The sequence below is a fragment of the Adelges cooleyi genome, unplaced genomic scaffold, assembly GCF_023614345.1.
Source record: "Adelges cooleyi isolate 19-005CV unplaced genomic scaffold, UGA_ACOO_1.1 ACOO_flye_CR_arks_rails_tigmint_CR_PRNA_41, whole genome shotgun sequence".
Classification (NCBI taxonomy): Eukaryota; Metazoa; Arthropoda; class Insecta; order Hemiptera; family Adelgidae; genus Adelges; species Adelges cooleyi.
In genome coordinates, this window is record NW_026096090.1 from 2206737 (window position 1) to 2225543 (window position 18807).

Below are 18807 nucleotides of genomic sequence, written 5' to 3' on the forward strand. Positions count from 1 at the left end.
CTATTTGAAATATCGGTGTAACTATTATTTAAACATTTTTCTATTTACATTGTTTCGAGAAAACAAAATAACCAAGAGTTCAGCTATTCTATGCAAATAAACTGCTCGCCTTATCTATAAATAACATTGTTAACCGATACGAGCGATTACGGGATTTAAATAATAATTTTTTTTCGAAAATGTTCGAAATGATCATAAGGTAAATTTGATTGTGTTGCGATATAGTACGAGACAATTTTCGTTAAATGCTATTCAGATATAAGAACTTGTTTGTTCAGAAACAGCCGTAGCCCGCAGCGTCGGCGCTAGTCTCTCCGTCTCGCTTCCTTTCGGACACGCGGGACACCTATTTGCGAAGAAGCGCTATAATTTATAAACACCGTAAACGTGGCTGGTTATCTGTTGAATACAAATGCCGATATCATGGTATATTTGTGTGTTATTAGCGCTAAACTCAGATAAGGTGACTCAAGTCTCGGTCGTTCAGGTGTTACGTTCGCGTTTCGTTCGCGCACATCGTCCAATTGCGCTATAGCATTTGTATTGTCGCGTTTACATTACACGCATTAATATTAACGGGTCATATGATATTACCTTTTATTGCTTACCACTATCGCGAATATCGCCGTCAGTGCATGTGATTACAGAAAACCTTTTTTGTGTCACCCGTTAGCACAGCGCCAGTGCTGCATTTGCGTAAGCCGACGATGGACGGGCCCGGTATGAGCGGCCGTACGTGAAATGGTCATCATCGGATGGGCGTTTGTGTTGATGGCGGCCGCCCTTCAGGGGTGGTCGTCCGCAGTGGACGCGGCCAACGTCGAAATTGGCCGCGGAGTGGACGTTCTTCAGAGGATCAGCATCATCGGGGATATGCTCTTCGGAGGTGCTCCCAACAATAAAGACATGATTACTCACGATATTCTTTCCAACGCCAATAGTATAACGTAAGCGAAGATTACACAATATATAATACGGTGTATGAACTTCCCAGCTCCTCACCCTAAAGGTATTTTTGGCTTCATAGTTCTAATAACGCTTATAAATGGAGATGACACTGTGATGAAAGGTCCGAGTAGTATTTTTCGGTAAAAATTTTTGTTAAATACTTTTTGGAATTATTAGAAAAATTTTACAACAAAAGTCTGCTAGAATAGTTTATGATTTTTCTGTTATTTAAAGAAACAAAACTAGATAATATTTTTAATATATAATTATTTAGAGGACGTTATACCTCCTAGTTATTAAATGTTCTGTACAAATAATTATTGCCAAAATATTAATTGAACGCTTAAAGTAATGTATATTTATGAGTACAGCTGTTATTAGGATTCTTTAATGCTATAATTCGTACACACCATTCATTACTTTACTTATTAATATGTACTTATATATATATTTCTTATTTTTTAGTTAATTTGTGTAATTTAAATGTCACTTTGTTGTCTGTAACACAATTATAAAAAGCCTTTTGGCTGATATTACTAAAATAAATTGGTAGTTAATTTTAGATCAGGCTATCATAGTGTCCCTGACAAAGTTTTTCATATTTTTTGTAACAAACATAGTTATTGGTAAATGCCATTTTAAAAGGAATATTATATTCATTTTACACTAATTCAGTAATTGATTGCAAATATATTTAATGTTGAAAAAACAATTTGTACATCTTTAAAACAGATTTCTTTTTTCCAAAAAATATTTTTAAAAACGGATAAGGCATTAAGTGCGATTAACAAGGGAGTGCAATGCGATCTACGCAGTCGAGTTTTTATACTAGAAATAGGGGGGGGGGGTCACGTTCCCCCGGAAGGAAGTTAAGTCAGGTTCAGCAGTGCATACAGATGAACAAAATATTACACTACCTCTTTCTATAACTGAAATATATTAATAAATTAAAAATGATTTGTTCAAAACTGGTTATCCTTATTGACTGTGCTTATTGTGGAGTTTAAATCTACTTTCCTTTACCTCTGCTCAGCTTAGCAATTTCTCTGCTAACTGCCATTGTTCATTAATAAATTTGTTCTGTTGTTTTGCTAGCTATGAAACTTGCAATTTGCATTTAAACATTTAATCTATTTATTCCTTATCAGAAACTGCCCATGACCTTATTAAACAATAAGGTCATTAATAATTAATATGATTTCTAACATGGTTTTATTTTTGTTGGGGGCGCCTACGAAAATTGCATAGCCAAAGTCACAAATAGAATAGAGAATGAAAACTATTAACCTAATTATGATAAAAAATGAGTTATGCGTTTGTTGTTTATTAGCAAACAAAAAACAAACATTTTTATATGACGAATGGTTCATTTATAAAATATTAAAATAACTATTTAGATGTACATTCTCGAGATACTTCGATGTTTAGCTAATTCCTGGAAAATTAACAATTTGTTCAGTTTTGTTATATCGTTACTCTTATTATAATTTCCGTATTTTTTTATTTTAACGAATTTTTTGAAAGTTATAGTTTTAATGTGAACTCTTGATTGTTGGTTTTTTTATGATTACACAGATTGTGATTTGTATAGTTATCCAAATTATGGCTAATATTTTCTTTAACCTTTAACTTAACGATATATCTTTTACATGCACAAATAATAATATTAGAAAAATTATTTCAGTGAAAATATGAAAACTGTATAGATTATTATGATTTTTATGATATTTGGAGTTATCATTCTGGTTTTGTTAAAAATTTACAGTGGTCGCGTCATAATATTATACATTTTGTTGTGCTGAACCAAAAACCGTGTTATCAACTTTGAGTTTTAATAAACATGTTTTTTTACTGATTTTTAGCGCATTTAGGTTAAAACTAAAATATATTGAGAGAAGCTATTGGAATATGGCCGGGTACATCTAAATATTTTATTCATAAAGTCAAGCATATATTTAATTATTTTTTTATTTTAGTGTAAAATATCGTGTATCAATACACTTTGCTTTTTACATCAAAATGATTGATTTTATCCAAAAAGATAAATTATCCTATTACTTTTTTTTATGTTGTATCTAAAAAGATACAATGCTCTAATAATAAAATACTAATTGAAAATAATATTTTTTTTCTTACAACTAAACATACATTTATTTAATATTATTATTTTCTATAACTGGCTTGAAAGAGGTAGTGTATCTTTAAAGATACACGCTTTATATATGTATATATTTCACTGTTCAGTAAAAAAAAAAAGAAAATCAAAAATAATTCTACGGGTCTTAACTAGTTTAAAATTTTCGAGAGATTTTTTAATTTTTGCCAAGTTAATGGTTAAGTTAATAGTAATTATTGCTTAAATTTTAAATCGCGATACGGCTGTATGCTATACAATTTTCATTACATTTAAATTTATTTAAATTCAATTCTGCATAGTATGGTGGATAATTAATTTATTTTTCTGTTTTTTTTTTTAGAGATGTAGTTAACATTACGAACCAACCGAAGGAGTTAAACATAACTTTTTGTCCAGATTTGGACAGCTTATTTGACGCATATTTCAATGGATTTCGGGTCGATTTATCTGAAACGCCATGGAAACTATTGACAGCCAGCTGGTCGCGTTACACGATTTCTGAACGTTTTGGTGTATCAGATATGTCATTGTCGCCGAATTACCAATTTGTGCTCGTGTCTTACACACGTCCCATAAAAATGTATAAAACTGTCAAAAACTTGACGCGATTGGCAGATTTGAAGTCGTCGGTTGTAGAAAAGTTTAAGTCTATAACGAGCGACGTTGAATCCAAAGTGACAGATTTTGTTGCAGAGTACGGTTCACACTATGTTGATGAATATATTGTTGGTGATGCGGTTTTTCAGGTATTTTTTGATATTCATTTTTTTTTATCTATTAATAATTTCCACTTTATTATGTACTAGCTGAGTTTACCTGACTTAGCAAGGGATTAATGTTTTGATCAGTTTTATTTAGCGTAGAATCCGTAGTATAATAGTTATTTAGGTGTATACGTTTACATTCTTATGGCAAAGTGCTTAATATTAAGTAGCCTATAAGACACTAGGAAAATCATTTTACACCTATGTAAAATTCTTCAAAAACTACAACAAAGTGCCCTTTAAGCAAATAATATAATTTTTTTTCTGATATGTTTCCAACCCTGATCGATATTTTAGCCTCTTCTCAGATTTGGATTCTTGCGACAAGAGGTCCTTTTACCCTTCCGCCTCACATAATATATTAAAAATACATCGCCGCCAAATCAATCAACCAATAATAAAATTGGATGATTTAATTTAAAAGGTCAATGACCAAAATAATAAATACTAAAAAAATAATCAGTTAAAAACGTAGAAAATAAAAAATAAATGGCTTTGGCAAATGCAAATATAATTAAATTATAGCAGATAATGCAGGTAACAGATATGATATCAGTAACTTTTCCAGGTATTGTGTAGCTAGGTATTAATTAATAAAATTAGTTCTTTTAACCTTGTAATTAATTATATTTTATGATTTATTTTGAAACAGGTGTTCACGTATCTTCCAGTTTTCTACACAAAATTCCAAAAGTGCTTTTATAGCAACTATTGTTCCGATACTGAACAATCTGTATTTTTATCACCAGTTTTTGCCGAATATGTTGGTCAAGTAATGACAATTGGAAATAAAGGCGAAGTAGAAAAATGGGCAGATACGAATTTATCTTCAAAATCTAGAATCGGTGGCATGTACACAAGCTTGTTTATGATGAAAATTAACCCGAGGCTATTTAACGAAATAGCTCCATTAATGGACGACCAATCAGTGCTTGAAATGCACCTCAAAACCATTTCAATATTTCTTAATGATACTGTAACTAAAAAGTGGTTCGCCGAAGTTCTTGACAATCACGTAAAACTTCGGGAAATCAATCTATAAAGCCGGAATATAAAATGATGTTATTAAATGGACTTAATAAGTTACCTATTTATAAAAGAACATTTGACATATAAAACAAATTTTAAATTCTAATGCTTATTAAAATATTATTGATAATATCATACATTAATGATATCTGTAATAGAAATTAATAGTTGTATATGTATATATATATATAACCTTTACATAAAGATAATATGTAAAGGAATGTATATCTTAAGTTAATAATTGTGTATCGTAGTTTTTTTATTGTATATTTTTAATTTTTTTCTTAGTTATAAACAAGACAATGATGGTGAATATTCAAATATTTGTAGCTAAAGAAATTCTATATATTTATTTTTGTTTGGAACTAAAAGTACCTATTGTAACACGATTATGTAAATAATTTAGGTAATCATTAACTAGAGCTAATTACTATCTTTTAATTTTATATTACAGATTTTATTATTTTAAAGTCATTTTTTATCGTGATGTTCAATATTTTGTAAAAAATGTATAATAAAATGTTTATATTTTACCGAGGTTGATAATTGATTTATTTTATAATTTTTTTATGTATATATTTATATATATATATTAAGATACATTTATAGATTATAGTATCTTTATGTTAGTTTTAGCATCTAAGTCCCCTAAAAACATTCAGCTTGAGTTCCGGCTACGATTGCGATGATCTATTGGCCCTTGATCACTGATAGTTACAAGTATTATAAGTTTTTAATAGTGTGGTGAAGTTTTTTGTAAACATTTTATCAAGTGACAGCCATTATGAGTTGTTCTATTGTAAACCAGTGATAAAGAATTTTAATATGAGCAATTTCAAGAGCAACACCAAGAGGCAAAGGGTACCATTTTTATATAAAAGTGTATAAAACAGATGTTTCAATTATAGTTCAGTGAACTAAATTGTTTATGTCAAAAATGGACATTGGTTGGTTCTTTTAGACTTAAGGTACAGAATTATATCAACACGGAACACCCAATAGCTTTCTGCGAAAACCTCATTTTATAAAATATGTATCTATTATGGCGAAGACGATATACCATAGATTAAATGAATTCATGTCTGTGGATGTACAGTTTAAATGGTGATAAATGGTAATACATATATAAACAGATGATGTGAAGTCTTATTTTACATCTAAAATCTAAATTATACATAAATAACATAATCAACGAGTAACAGCAGCTGACAAAGCGTTACAACTTAAAGATTAGCTGCTGAGTTTTAAAATGAACGCCGACTTATTGGTATTTTGTTATAGTAACTTGTGCTATGATTGAGAATCTTAGTTAAATATTCTTTTTTTTACAAACAATTGTAGGACCAATTTGAAGATAGAGTTGGTCACACTGCTTGTTATCAGGAGTTTGAAATGTGATAAAAGGAAAAACCATACATTTTATCCGGTGCTGAACCTCGTTGTGAACAATAGTTTTTTACACTACATATTACGAGTTATTTTATAATTTACAATTTAATTTCTTAATTTACTCAGTATTTCACTATTAAACATTTATTCCTAACTAAAACCAAACATGGTAAGAAATTAAAATCTGAACTATTATGAACATTACTTGTATTATGCAATATTCCTACAACTAAATTACCTATGTAGGGTTATAGGGGTATTAAAAGGGTTATATATTTCTTTTCAGGTTTCTTTAAATCCAGTTCGCATCTTGAAACATCAAGCTGAAGAAGACAAAGGTGAAAATGCACGGTTATCCAGTTTTATTGGGGCAATTGCCATTGGTGATTTGGTAAAAAGTACATTAGGGCCAAAAGGAATGGACAAAATATTGATATCGGCTGGTCGTGGAGGAATGGATGCTAAAATCGAGGTTACTAATGATGGTGCTACAATTTTGAAAAGTATTGGGGTTGACAACCCAGCTGCTAAAATATTGGTTGACATGTCAAAAGTCCAAGACGGTGAAGTTGGTGATGGCACAACATCTGTCACTGTACTAGGTAAACAATTTTCACAGTTCAAAATTTGGTTAGGCTCTATTATAAATTTGAAAACATTTTAAAATAGTTTTCTATTATTCTGTAATTTTATGTAAGTTATATTTAAATACCAAAATATCCTTGCAGCAGCTCAAAAAAAAAGATCAGTTAAGAACTGTACCATTTTGTCATACATTAATTTATTCTTTTTTTATTGTTAACTTTTCTGTAATACATTTTTAATTTTTTGAACATTTATGTTAGCTTATCTTTGTTTGCTTCATTTAAGGCTTTACAGTTTGAATGGATTTAGTTTACTTTTTTTTCATTTGTAAAAATAGTCCTGTTATAAATGACACCATATGGTGTCACAACTTATGTTATTGTTAAAGCTGAACTGTAAATGTTATTTCTAATCTACTAGGTAGGTACTTCACTGCTTGAAAAGAATAACAGTTTAAAAATTTTTTGAATTTTTTTTTCTTTGTAGGTATTTATAAAATAATTAAGTTGTATTATATAGGGCTACCTTAACTCATTTGTGTCATGCAATATTAAGTTTTAAGTTTTGTTATAAAAACTATTTTGTAATTTTCACTATAATTATTGGCATGTACTTCATAGGCTTTAAAGGCACAACACTACAATGGGATGGTTTCTAATAATTTTGCTATTTTTAAGTATAGTAAATAAAAATGTTATTAACATATGTTAGAAGTAGATATCGTCAAAACTGTTAGCGATAAACTGAATTTGACGATATATTTGTAAATATTGTAATTTTTTTTAAAATTTATGAAAGCTTTAATACATTTATTATAAATAATGTAATTTTAAGTCAATTTAATTACATGAAGAATTGATGTTTTAACATTAATACTTGCAATTCATTGTTATAATTGTATGCATGAAGTTATACACAATAGCAGGTCTCCAAACTTCCTTACAAATAAAACATGATCATTAAAATGTATACTGTTTTATATAAAACAATTAATTTTGATACATTTATTTTTATTTTTAGCTGCTGAATTATTGCGTGAAGCTGAAAAATTGGTGGACCAAAAAATACATCCTCAAGTCATTATTTCGGGATGGCGTAAAGCAACTAAAATTGCACATGATGCTTTACAAAATGCGTCCATGGATAATAGCAAAAGTGACGAGAAGTTTAGAGAAGATCTTCTAAATATTGCTCGTACCACTCTAAGCTCCAAAATTTTATCCCAGCATAAAGAGCATTTTGCTAAATTATCAGTTGACGCTATATTACGTCTCAAGGGTTCTGGAAATTTATCTGCTATACAAATTATAAAACTTAAGGGTGGATGTTTAGAAGATTCATTTTTGGACGAAGGTAAATATTGTTGAATGCCATATAAGTGTATACATTTACTAAAATAATGTTTTTATATTTCAGGGTTCCTTCTCGATAAAAAGATTGGTCAACATCAGCCTAAGCGTATTGAAAATGCTCGTATATTAATTGCCAATACACCAATGGACACAGATAAAATTAAAGTATTTGGATCAAGGATTAAAGTCGATTCAATGGCCAAGGTTGCAGAACTTGAGTTGGCGGAAAAAGAAAAAATGAAAGACAAAGTTAACAAGATACTCTCTCATGGTAGCAACGTGTTCATTAATAGGTAATAAATAATAATATTATATAATAATAATAAATATTATATTATTATAATAATAAATAATATATTCATAATTATAAATAACTAATGTCACCGACAATATATTTTAGCTATTTAAAATGAACTACCAACATTTTGGAATAGGTGATAAATATGTATTTTTTAATACATTTTGTATTTTAATGAAGTAACAGGGAAATTTTATGAATAAATAGGTCCTTGGTTAAAAGAATTTTAACTATTAATTTTGTAAACAACATAAATATTTTAAAATAATTTTATTAATTGTTTGAATTAAGTTTTGAGGTATACTATTTTTAAGTTATTCAGTAGTATAAAAGTGATAATTACTATTTCGTACAAATTTCTGACATCAACTAAATTAAAGTTAATTTTATATCTTTTCAAAAAAATTCATATTCAATTTATAGACATGTACTTATGTGTGATTTTAAAATTTCATGTTAATATTTCATGCCTTAAAATAAGGGAAGCTTGTATGTACAATGTATGTTTTGTCGACGTTTAAACGATTAATGTCAAGATAAGGAGATACTACATAATCATTATGTATTTTCATGGAATTTTATTTAAATTAACTTTTTAACTTTTCAGACAGTTGATCTACAACTATCCCGAACAACTTTTTGCTGATTCTGGTATCATGGCTATTGAACATGCTGATTTTGATGGTATTGAACGTTTAGCTCTTGTTACTGGCGGAGAAATTCTATCGACATTTGATTCACCCGCCACAGCCAAACTGGGAACATGTAAACTTATTGAGGAAACCATGATTGGTGAAAGCACATTACTACGCTTTTCTGGTGTAGCTCTTGGAGAAGCTTGCACAATAGTTATTCGTGGAGCTACAGAACAAATTATTGACGAAGCCGATCGTTCTTTACACGATGCTTTATGTGTGCTTTCATCCACTGTACGTGAACCAACCATTGTGTACGGTGGTGGTTGTAGTGAAATGTTAATGGCTAACGCTGTTAGTGCTGTAGCAGCGAAAACTGCTGGTAAAGAGGCGGTAGCAATGGAAGCATTTGCCAGAGCTCTTCAGACATTGCCCACAACTATAGCTGATAATGCTGGTTTAGATTCTGCACAACTTATCAGTGAATTAAAAGCCGCTCATGCTCTTAACAAAACATCTATGGGATTAGGTTTGTAAATAATATAGTTAACAACAAAAACTTGTTTTAAGCGGTATGTTAAGTATCTTTTTTTTTAATTCTTAGATATGGAAAATGGTATCCTGGGATGTATGCGTGAAACTGGAATCACTGAATCTTTTGTTGTTAAGAGGCAAGTATTAGTTTCAGCCGCCGAAGCAGCTGAAATGATCCTGCGTGTCGACTGTATTATTAAAGCGGCTCCGAGGCAACGAGTTGAAGATCGTGGTCATTGCTAACTCTAACATATTTATAAAAATATATTCATTTGTAACAAACTAACTCCAATGGCAAACACATAAGTTTGTTTTTAATTCACATGTTTTTTTATATACATTTTTTTCTTAAAATATATAAAAATATGAAACACTATTTTTTTTTTTTATTATTATTTTTATATTATATATTTAAAAAAGGCTTATTCAATAAAAAAATCTAAATTATTTATTTCTACTATTTATAGTTAGGTAGTGTTCAGCAATAAACAAGAAAAGCATGACTAGTTATAATAAATAATTGACTAGAAAATTATGTAGGACCAAAAATGTTCATATAATGGTAACAAAAATAAAAATGTAAACATACAGACCAAATTCAAGTGAATGAAATGAATGAAAAAAATTGAAGAAAAAAAAGTTGGTACATTTTATAAAATGATCACTTTGGTTTTGGTCAGTCTTAGTTATTTAAAAGAAATAATGACTTGTAAAAATACAAAACCAAAAAATTTGAGCTGGTCCATTATAAATTATAATACTGAAAGTCTATAGACTCTTCCAATAGGTTTGCACCGTATGAATGGAAATCATTATTTGATATACTGATTTGATCGCCGACATATTTGGCCGGACTAGAAATCAAAAACGAGTTGGTGTACATTTCTGAAAACAAATATTTCAATTCAATGATAATGTATTGTACTTAAAAATACAAATAATAAGGTGTATAAAAATAAATGATTACCGTTATCTAATGCGCTGTCGAAGCTTGCTTGTAGTTTGACATCGTCTAAACTATCATCTCTCTGTAGTTCGCTTTCCAGATATTTACAAGCCTGTTCTAGTTCAGATGACTCCTGTGGCGATGGTGACGTTTCTTCTTCTTCAGTAGGTGTAGTGTACTCGCGTTGTCCTAAACTTTCTTCGGTATTGCACAGTCTCCAATAATGACCAGCTCCTTGAGACTTCCGTCCTTTCCGAAAATTCGGATTTATAGACAAATTATGACGAACTGAATTCTTCCAGCGTTCATCGTCTTCCCGGAAGTATGGAAAATGACTCCTAGACAAATTAAATTGTGTTTGTAATAATTTTGGTCTTTAGGGATATAATATTCACTTTCTCAATTTATTAAACATATTTTAGAGAGTCAAATTCTGATGAAGCTTATTACGGTTTATAAAAAAAATTGGGTTCAAATACATAGATCATAATAAAATCTAAAATATTCATATTATGCAATAGTCAAATTATTCGTATTATGTTTATAGATTAAATGTATAAGCCCATGTGCCGGGAAGGCATAGTCTGAATTTTTAGAACAAAACAATATTGTGTTGATTTAGTTGCCTATACGGAACTCCTTAATAAAATAGGATTTTTATAAAGAATTCGGCCGTGGGTATGTTTAATAATTGCAGCATTGATTATATAGATTTTTAATCACAGTTTCCTAACAAAAAAATATTGCGCGCATCTGTTTGTGTTGTTCTTAAAGTTTAAATTAATAAAAAATCTCAAACACTATCATGAAATCAGCAGTACATTGCCACGTTTTCGAAATTTAATTTAGTACCTAATTGAGTTAAGTTAGAACTGTATTAAAAGTAATTTTTGTGTATCAAATATTAGACAATGTTTTTAATTTTTCCAAAATGTACCAACGTACTATTAGAAATATTTTGATCTTTCATATTTATATTAAAAGTTATTGCTCTAAAATCATCGAGTAAAACAGATTCGGAAAAATATTAAAAAACGTGGGGAAAAAACGAAGTCTTATATTAAATAGTAAAAACATTTAAATATATTTTATGAAAAATATTATACTGAATGATTCTATGATGGGTTTGAAAAATATACATAAAACTTGTACATTGAATTATAATATAAATTTGTAGAAAAAACAATCGAGACATTTTGTAAACCAGCCTTAGAGAATTTTTTTTAAAATCAAATTTTTTTGTATGCTATTAGAAGTTTTTTGAATCTTGATAGAGATACATTACTTTTGTAATTGATTTTTAATATTTTAATAATAAATATAGTTATTATTAATAATACAAAACACTTCTAGTGTTTCTCCAAATGCGTACCTATTTGAATTAACTAAGATTAAACTAAGATCCGCATTTCTGTTATCAGCAAGTACAAAATACCAAAATTGAAAGTACTATAGTTATGAAAAGGGGAGACGTAACTTTGGTAAAGTTAACCTTATTTCTTTACTTCCCCCGAAAAGAAAAACGGGACCGGTGCCTGGTACCAAGAGCCACGAATACAATAAACGAGCAAGGGGTGAAATATTTTCAGCTAAACCAAGCATATATACACGCCACATGCATACAACATTGTTGTTTCTAAATAAATTGTAAAAAAAAAAAATCAAATATAAATTCCACATTTGTGATCAGGCCGTTCACGCGTTATTAAATCAAAAGGGCTTTTATGACTGCTTACGAGTAATAATTCGAGACAATATAAAATCGATTTTAATTTAATTAAAAATTAAATCTAAGTACATGCTACATTTGACATATTTTTTAGGTGTTGTGTACATTTTGTTCACAATATTATTGTCTATGTCATCATGACCATTAACAGGCCTGAAGTCCCAACGCTGCTAGCATGAGATGGTTTATTGTTCATATAACATGCCAAAAACGCATTAGCACAGGGGTTTTATTACGGGAGAAGTAGAGTAGACAGTTGCTTTGCCGGCAATTTTACTCCTAGCTAAATCAGAACCCAAAAAAGTATAGGGAATAACTAATAAAAAAATGATCGAACTGTGTCTGTTTAGTTATGGTTAGTACTATTGTTACTTGGGTCAATGTGATAAGTGATGAGGAATTGTGTTTGTGTAATTGGATTTCGCGGCGATTGTAAACTGCGCCCAAGGCACAGGTAAACACAAAATCATACATGTAAACTGCGCGCGAGTTTTTATCGAGTGTAAAAAGGTGACATGTAAACTGCAATAAAAATGAATTAAAATTGGAATGGAATGACTCGCATGCATTGGCGGTTTAAGTTGTTAAATTTTGCATTTCATACCGATGATAAGAAGCTGGGCGCAGTTTACTTACACCTTTTTTGAACCAAATTATAATCAGGGCGCAGTTTACCTAAAACAAAATGATTTGGTCGCAGTTTACGTATGTCCGTATTTCGTAACTTGTACTAATTTAATTATATTACCATTGAGTATATATTACAATATATACTCAATGCTATTACTCCAGCCATGCAGGTTTATTCAAACCTAAGCGTTTTTAAAAAGAAACAGTCTTGTGGACTAATGATACCCGAACTTGATCAATTAACTGTAACATAAATGTTTAAAAAAACACCTATCATATAAATCTAAAATTCAGTGGTAATGGCAGAATGTATTTCATTTTTTTAATTTAGATTTTGAGATTATCATGTTAATATTTTGGGAATTATATTTAAACTAATGTGGTGCTAGACCCGAAAAAAATGACATACTAATAATTATTCTTCAACTTCTGCAATAACGTCACTATATGACAATTGTTTTTAGTAGGTATCATCAGTAGACAATCAATAACGTATTATGATAAACATTTTGTAATTGTACAGTTGAGCTCAGTGAATAATTCTAATAATATGCTAATTATGATATGTTCACAGTATCTACAAACACTATGGGTTGGAAATAGATGAAAAGTTTCACGGCCGGTTGATTTCGGAAACAAATAGCTATCGTTATTAACCCTCACAACCCTCTTTTGTTCGAAAACCGTTTTACACAGGAAATACTAACACGTGACCAAAGAAATATTATGGACAGGTGACGTGAAACGGACAATGTGTATTTTTTTTTTTTGATAATATTACTTGTGAGGTCACTGAGGGTATAAGCTATGGGAAATTTCCGTCACCAACATTGAATAAAATTAATTTTATAAATAAAATAATGTAAAAGTTCTGAACTGTGAAAGAAAAAATAAATGTTTTCATCAGTATTTAAAAGGGTTTAGTTTAGTAAACTTTATACCTTTTATGCTTAATGATTTCAAAACATACGACACCTTCGACTAGGCTAGAATTGATTACAATTTTTATATGTTTTTCTCGTGAATTTTCTCCCCTTCCAGTATAAGTGTGCCTTTAAGTATCATTCACACTTGTAGTTTTTGATAATTATTGATTACCATTATTCGTGTACTTAGTAGGTCTACATTTTAAGATCCTCTATTTATTGTATTTACTTTAGAATCGAATTATAATATTATCGTTATAAGAATGTGTAAAAAACAGATTAGAAAACAATTTGTTAAATAGATTTTTATTAATGTAAAAATGTATAGTCTAATGCTGTCTAACGTGATGTACCTAGATACGCTTATCAGTGACTACTGTGTATACTGCAATTTGATAGTTATATCTTAATACTCTTTCTGAAAGCTAGTTTATATTTATGTACCTGTAGAATAATTCAGTAGTAACTAACGTTTCTTGCGTTAAATGGATAATAGTACGCGTTATTTTTAAAATATAACTTTTTAATACTGAACTTAATGCTTATGAACTAGGTACATGAACATCGAAAAAAAAAGAATAAACTGATATTGGGATAATTGTAGGTATAAGATTTTCCCTGTACAAATTGAACTTAATTTACACCCCATTGGTCATCTGCTTTGATGGTTCTAAACATGATATAATTTAAGCATTGTAGTAAATATTAAATTATAACTTTACCGCATCTTTAAGCGGCCTATCCTCATTTACCTGACGCGACGTTAAAAACAACCTCAGTTTAATATAATATCGCAAACAACGTTATATACAATAATATGGCACTTGTCTTGTATTTTATTTTTTCAAATATGATATCACGCGATCCATAAACAGCGATTCTTCCGTTAACTGAACCGTAAAATTGGTGTTAGCACGCTAGTTGGAAGGTGGGGAGCTTATAGCCGTTGTGGTTGCCAATTGATGACTATGATATTATGGGCACAACACTGAACACATACAAAAAACAGGGTCATGAACCATAATATTAAACAAATATTATGTATGCGGCGTAAATGGCTTACCAAAGGTGTTTACGGTTTACCTATGTACACAACAAAAGCGTATAACCTATAATATAATACACTTTATATATCATTGTTATTTGCATACTATCTTATTAGTTATTAGTTATTTAATATACCGGTACATCTACATGTCCTGTCTAATTATATATAACACTTTGGCTTAGTTTTAATACTATTATAATATGTTTAATAATAATTAATAAATATAAATTCAGGTATAATGTTCCTTATTTATAATTGTTGGTTATTTGAAGCGTTCACTGGCTCAAACGTGTTAATTACCTTTAAACAACTAGTTATGTCAAATTTGAACTGAATTGAACGATGAGAACCCGAGCCGAATCGTCTTTGAAATAAGTACATATCATATTGCTCTAATAGTCCTATAACAAATAATATTGATTTATAATTTTATTCGAATTTTGATTGATTATCATCGCATTGGTAGCTAAAATAAAGTGGTACAAATTTTTGTTTAATATCGCGATTTCAATGGAATATATTAGTATAGGTAAGTCACTAAATTACAAAAAATAATTTTCCATAACAACATTTATTTTTTAATTTATGGTTGAAATTCAATAATTCGAATTAATAATTTATATCAGATTCAGGTACTGAAGGCAATCTTAAGAATTGATACATAATTTTTTTGGCTGTAAAAAAATTGACTTATGAAATATTACATTGTTACATACTATACTTCAGAAATAAAGATTTTAGATAAATTTCTAAGAGTATTTTGGCCAGAATATAACTAAATTATAACTGGAATTACTGGACTTTCAGTTTGAACTAAAAAAAACTATAGTTATAAAAAATATATTTCTATATTTTTAACATTTATATACAACCTAATTTTTTCATTGAAATTGCGATTTTATATTAACAAAATTAAATTTTTCTCATTTAATTTAGGTTCCAATGTCCCGAATAATATACAGCCAAATTTCAATTAAAATAACAAATTTAATATTTTTACTACAGAGCTAATATAGCATTATGACATTGAGGGCTCTGCATTTGGCTATTTATTAAAAATCAAATATAAGCAATATTTGACAAAAACTTTAGTATATTGCATATTAATTATGTAACGTTAACTGTTATAAGTTTCTAGGGTATATTTTTTAACGAAAACATTTTTTTTTATAAATTATACAATTTGACAATGAAAAATGTATTAACGGGAAAATATGAGTAGAATGGTCCGATTTTTGGTTATCTTTTTTTTTTTTGTTTGAAAGGGAAAGCTTTTTACAGACCGCATTGAATATTTTTTCTTTTTAAATAACCGAAAACGGCAGACACTTAACGTTAAAAATACAACAAAAGGAAGTAATATCATAACTTAAATACTACGCACAAAAAGTTGGTTTAAAAATTATTATCCAATATTGTAGTCTTCCTTTTTTCCAAAAAAATACAAATATATGTATCGATATTCTACAAAGCATGAGAACTTTTATCCTTCATATCAAAGACCTCATCATTCAATTCAGTTCAAATTTGGCATAGCTAATTTTGACAAGCAATAAAAAAGTTCAATGGGCGAGAACTTAAAAATAATTAAAAATAAGGAATAATGAAACTTTAGTAAACATTATTTATATAAACTTATTTTTTTTTATGACATACTTATCTAACGCTAAGTAGGTAGTACCCTATTATCTTTTCTACTTACTATATTTAATTTACTCTTTTGGTAGTACCTATAGTTGAAGGTGTAATGACTAATGTGTATTATAACAAATTGTAACTTACGATATCCAATGATAAATTTCTGCTACAGGAAGTTCTTTTTTCTCCATTAAGGCTTGATGAATCATTTCTGTATAGGTGTAACCAGGTTTGTTGGCTTTGTCCAACCTTGACGGCGGTAATCTGTATGGTTTCCGATTGATTTTTTGAACAGCTGCAATCAATTTACTACATTTAATGTTGTACAAAATATAAGTAAACAAAATTGCTTCTATTGCTTCGACACAAAGCCGAGACGGTCCTAATTTTACAATGTTTTTTATTGTGCCCAGTTTTTGTGTACTACTTCAAGTCAAGTTAGTTTAAAACAAACTTTGTTGTATTATAAAATAAACTTTTTGAACTAAAGGTAATTTAGTAATAAAAGCTAGAAAAAAACTCATTACGTTAAAATTTATCGGAAAAAGTAACTTCATTATGTCCGTTCTCACCAGTTAAGCTTAAAAAAATAATTATAGTTAAAGAATATTAAAATTATGAACAAACCATTGCTTAAATGTTAAGCCAAACTGGTAAAAACGGCCATTTTTCGTTAACCTGAGATTTGGAATTTGACAACATCTTCAACAGTAGGTATCATCTTATTTTTCCACCTATGCTTTAGACATCAGTCATCACATAACATTTCCCACTTTCAACTCACTATTCTGCCTTTTTAAATACTTTTAATTTTAGTAGTGTATTTTGGTGTAGGACAACTTGCTATAATTTACAGTGAGGCAATTTCGCTTAAATGAGAGGGGTGTGCTTAAGCACTGGAAATATAAAAAAAATCTCCACACTACTTATGGCAGTTATAAAAACAATTTTGGGGGTGCTAATTTAAAAATTAGGGGGTACTAAGCACACCTAAGCTCCCAAAAATAGCACCTAAGATGTATACATTAAAATCACTATGGCCCGAGTAAAACGCAGCTGTGTTTTAAATCACTGTCAAGGATGCTGTGATAGCCCGAAAAATAAACTGACTACCAAAACAGAGTTCTAATTACTGAACTAAAAATTACACATCACAGTTTAAATTTTAAATTAAGGTTTTGTAAAATTGCCTATATCTAACTCTTTAATAAATAGAGGGTATAACGTCCTCTTAGCCGACTTATGTTTGTGGTGGAATTTTTATGTCGGACACAATGTTTTACATTTAAGTTAGGTATCTACATATATCATGGTTCATATTCTGTACTCACGTTTTTGTTCGGGTTTGGCGACTTTTCTTTTTTGTTTTTGCACTTCTTGTTCATGCCAATTATCGCTGTCCGCATTGCCGCAGATTGCTGTCACTGTCGTGTTCGTTTCGAAAATCGACGCCACCTGAAAGTTGACCAACCAACTGAAATCGTCTGGTCTGTTGGCTTGTTGGTCGGGTGGCGATGGCTGCGGCGACCGATAGTTACAGTTTTTGGCCGGGTGTGGCGGTTGCGGGGGCCGCATTATGTGTGTTTCGCGAGGCATTTGTTCCGCCGTGCGTTTCCACAACGGTGGCGGCTGTTGCGGTCGCTGCGCCTCAAACACTAACGGCGTAAACACGTCAGATGGCTCGAATCGAGCTTGCACGGCCGGCGGCGTAGTCGTTATCTGTATTGGCGGCTGCTGTTGCAGCGGAGTAGGCACCCAAGCTGTTGGCTGCCAGTCGACGACCGCTTCCTGCGGGTCCGGTTGTTGTTCATGCTCCAGCTTATACAGGTGCGGCGGTCTTGCGTACGCCAGATACCTTTTGGACAACACCAGCGACGACAGCCCGTCTGAAATCAAATTGGGCGGAGTGACAGTAGAAGACATCGGTGCGCGGCGCGTACGGCGGTCGATGCGAAAATGTAGTAAACGCGCACGGCGGCGGACGCATCCCTCTGGGCCGAGAAACGGTCTGCTGAAGAGGGGGGGCTCATCGGTGGACGGCCAGGGAGTGCGCTTTGGGCGAGTACACCCACGGAAAACGATGAGTGGGCTCGCGCGCGGTAGGTGGGGCGGAGCTTAGTTAATCGTTGACGCCCATACAAAGGGTAAAAAAATAAAAGCCCAAAGATATTAATCGTCACGCGAATAGATTTCTCACGCCAATCCGTGTACAAGACATA

The 18807-nt window shown here is 30.5% G+C and overlaps 3 protein-coding genes across 3 annotated transcripts; 2 read left to right on the top strand and 1 right to left on the bottom strand.

Moving 5' to 3' along the window:
- The first annotated feature begins 344 nt into the window (after positions 1 to 344).
- On the top strand, positions 345 to 5416 carry LOC126841816 (torso-like protein). Its single transcript, XM_050578480.1, has 3 exons — positions 345 to 947; positions 3426 to 3831; positions 4502 to 5416. The coding sequence occupies exons 1-3, from the start codon at positions 742 to 744 to the stop codon at positions 4889 to 4891; spliced, it is 1002 nt and encodes a 333-aa protein (XP_050434437.1). The 5' UTR covers positions 345 to 741; the 3' UTR covers positions 4892 to 5416.
- Positions 5417 to 6293: 877 nt separating this feature from the next.
- On the top strand, positions 6294 to 10047 carry LOC126841942 (T-complex protein 1 subunit beta). Its single transcript, XM_050578761.1, has 6 exons — positions 6294 to 6436; positions 6554 to 6869; positions 7873 to 8205; positions 8269 to 8497; positions 9110 to 9666; positions 9742 to 10047. The coding sequence occupies exons 1-6, from the start codon at positions 6434 to 6436 to the stop codon at positions 9912 to 9914; spliced, it is 1611 nt and encodes a 536-aa protein (XP_050434718.1). The 5' UTR covers positions 6294 to 6433; the 3' UTR covers positions 9915 to 10047.
- Positions 10048 to 10320: 273 nt separating this feature from the next.
- Positions 10321 to 18511, bottom strand: LOC126841986 (forkhead box protein R1-like). Its single transcript, XM_050578822.1, has 4 exons — positions 17920 to 18511; positions 16733 to 16883; positions 10639 to 10955; positions 10321 to 10556 (listed from the first exon to the last, which is right to left on the bottom strand). Exons 1-4 carry the CDS (start codon positions 18509 to 18511, stop codon positions 10417 to 10419), a joined length of 1200 nt encoding a protein of 399 aa, XP_050434779.1. The 3' UTR covers positions 10321 to 10416.
- Positions 18512 to 18807: the final 296 nt, after the last annotated feature.

What these genes read in the sequence shown, in the direction of transcription:
- LOC126841816 (XM_050578480.1), top strand. Translation starts at nt 742, where the DNA reads ATGGTCATCATCGGATGGGCGTTTGTGTTGATGGCGGCCGCCCTTCAG. An exon ending in TCCAACGCCAATAGTATAAC is followed by an intron (nt 948 to 3,425) that starts GTAAGCGAAGAT and finishes TTTTTTTTTTAG; the next exon opens with AGATGTAGTTAACATTACGA. An exon ending in TTGGTGATGCGGTTTTTCAG is followed by an intron (nt 3,832 to 4,501) that starts GTATTTTTTGAT and finishes ATTTTGAAACAG; the next exon opens with GTGTTCACGTATCTTCCAGT.
- LOC126841942 (XM_050578761.1), top strand. An exon ending in AACATCTGTCACTGTACTAG is followed by an intron (nt 6,870 to 7,872) that starts GTAAACAATTTT and finishes TTTTATTTTTAG; the next exon opens with CTGCTGAATTATTGCGTGAA. An exon ending in AGATTCATTTTTGGACGAAG is followed by an intron (nt 8,206 to 8,268) that starts GTAAATATTGTT and finishes TTTATATTTCAG; the next exon opens with GGTTCCTTCTCGATAAAAAG.
- LOC126841986 (XM_050578822.1), bottom strand. Translation starts at nt 18,511, where the DNA reads ATGTCTTCTACTGTCACTCCGCCCAATTTGATTTCAGACGGGCTGTCG. An exon ending in CGCCAAACCCGAACAAAAAC is followed by an intron (nt 16,884 to 17,919) that starts GTGAGTACAGAA and finishes AATTGATTGCAG; the next exon opens with CTGTTCAAAAAATCAATCGG. An exon ending in GAAATTTATCATTGGATATC is followed by an intron (nt 10,956 to 16,732) that starts GTAAGTTACAAT and finishes TAATTTGTCTAG; the next exon opens with GAGTCATTTTCCATACTTCC.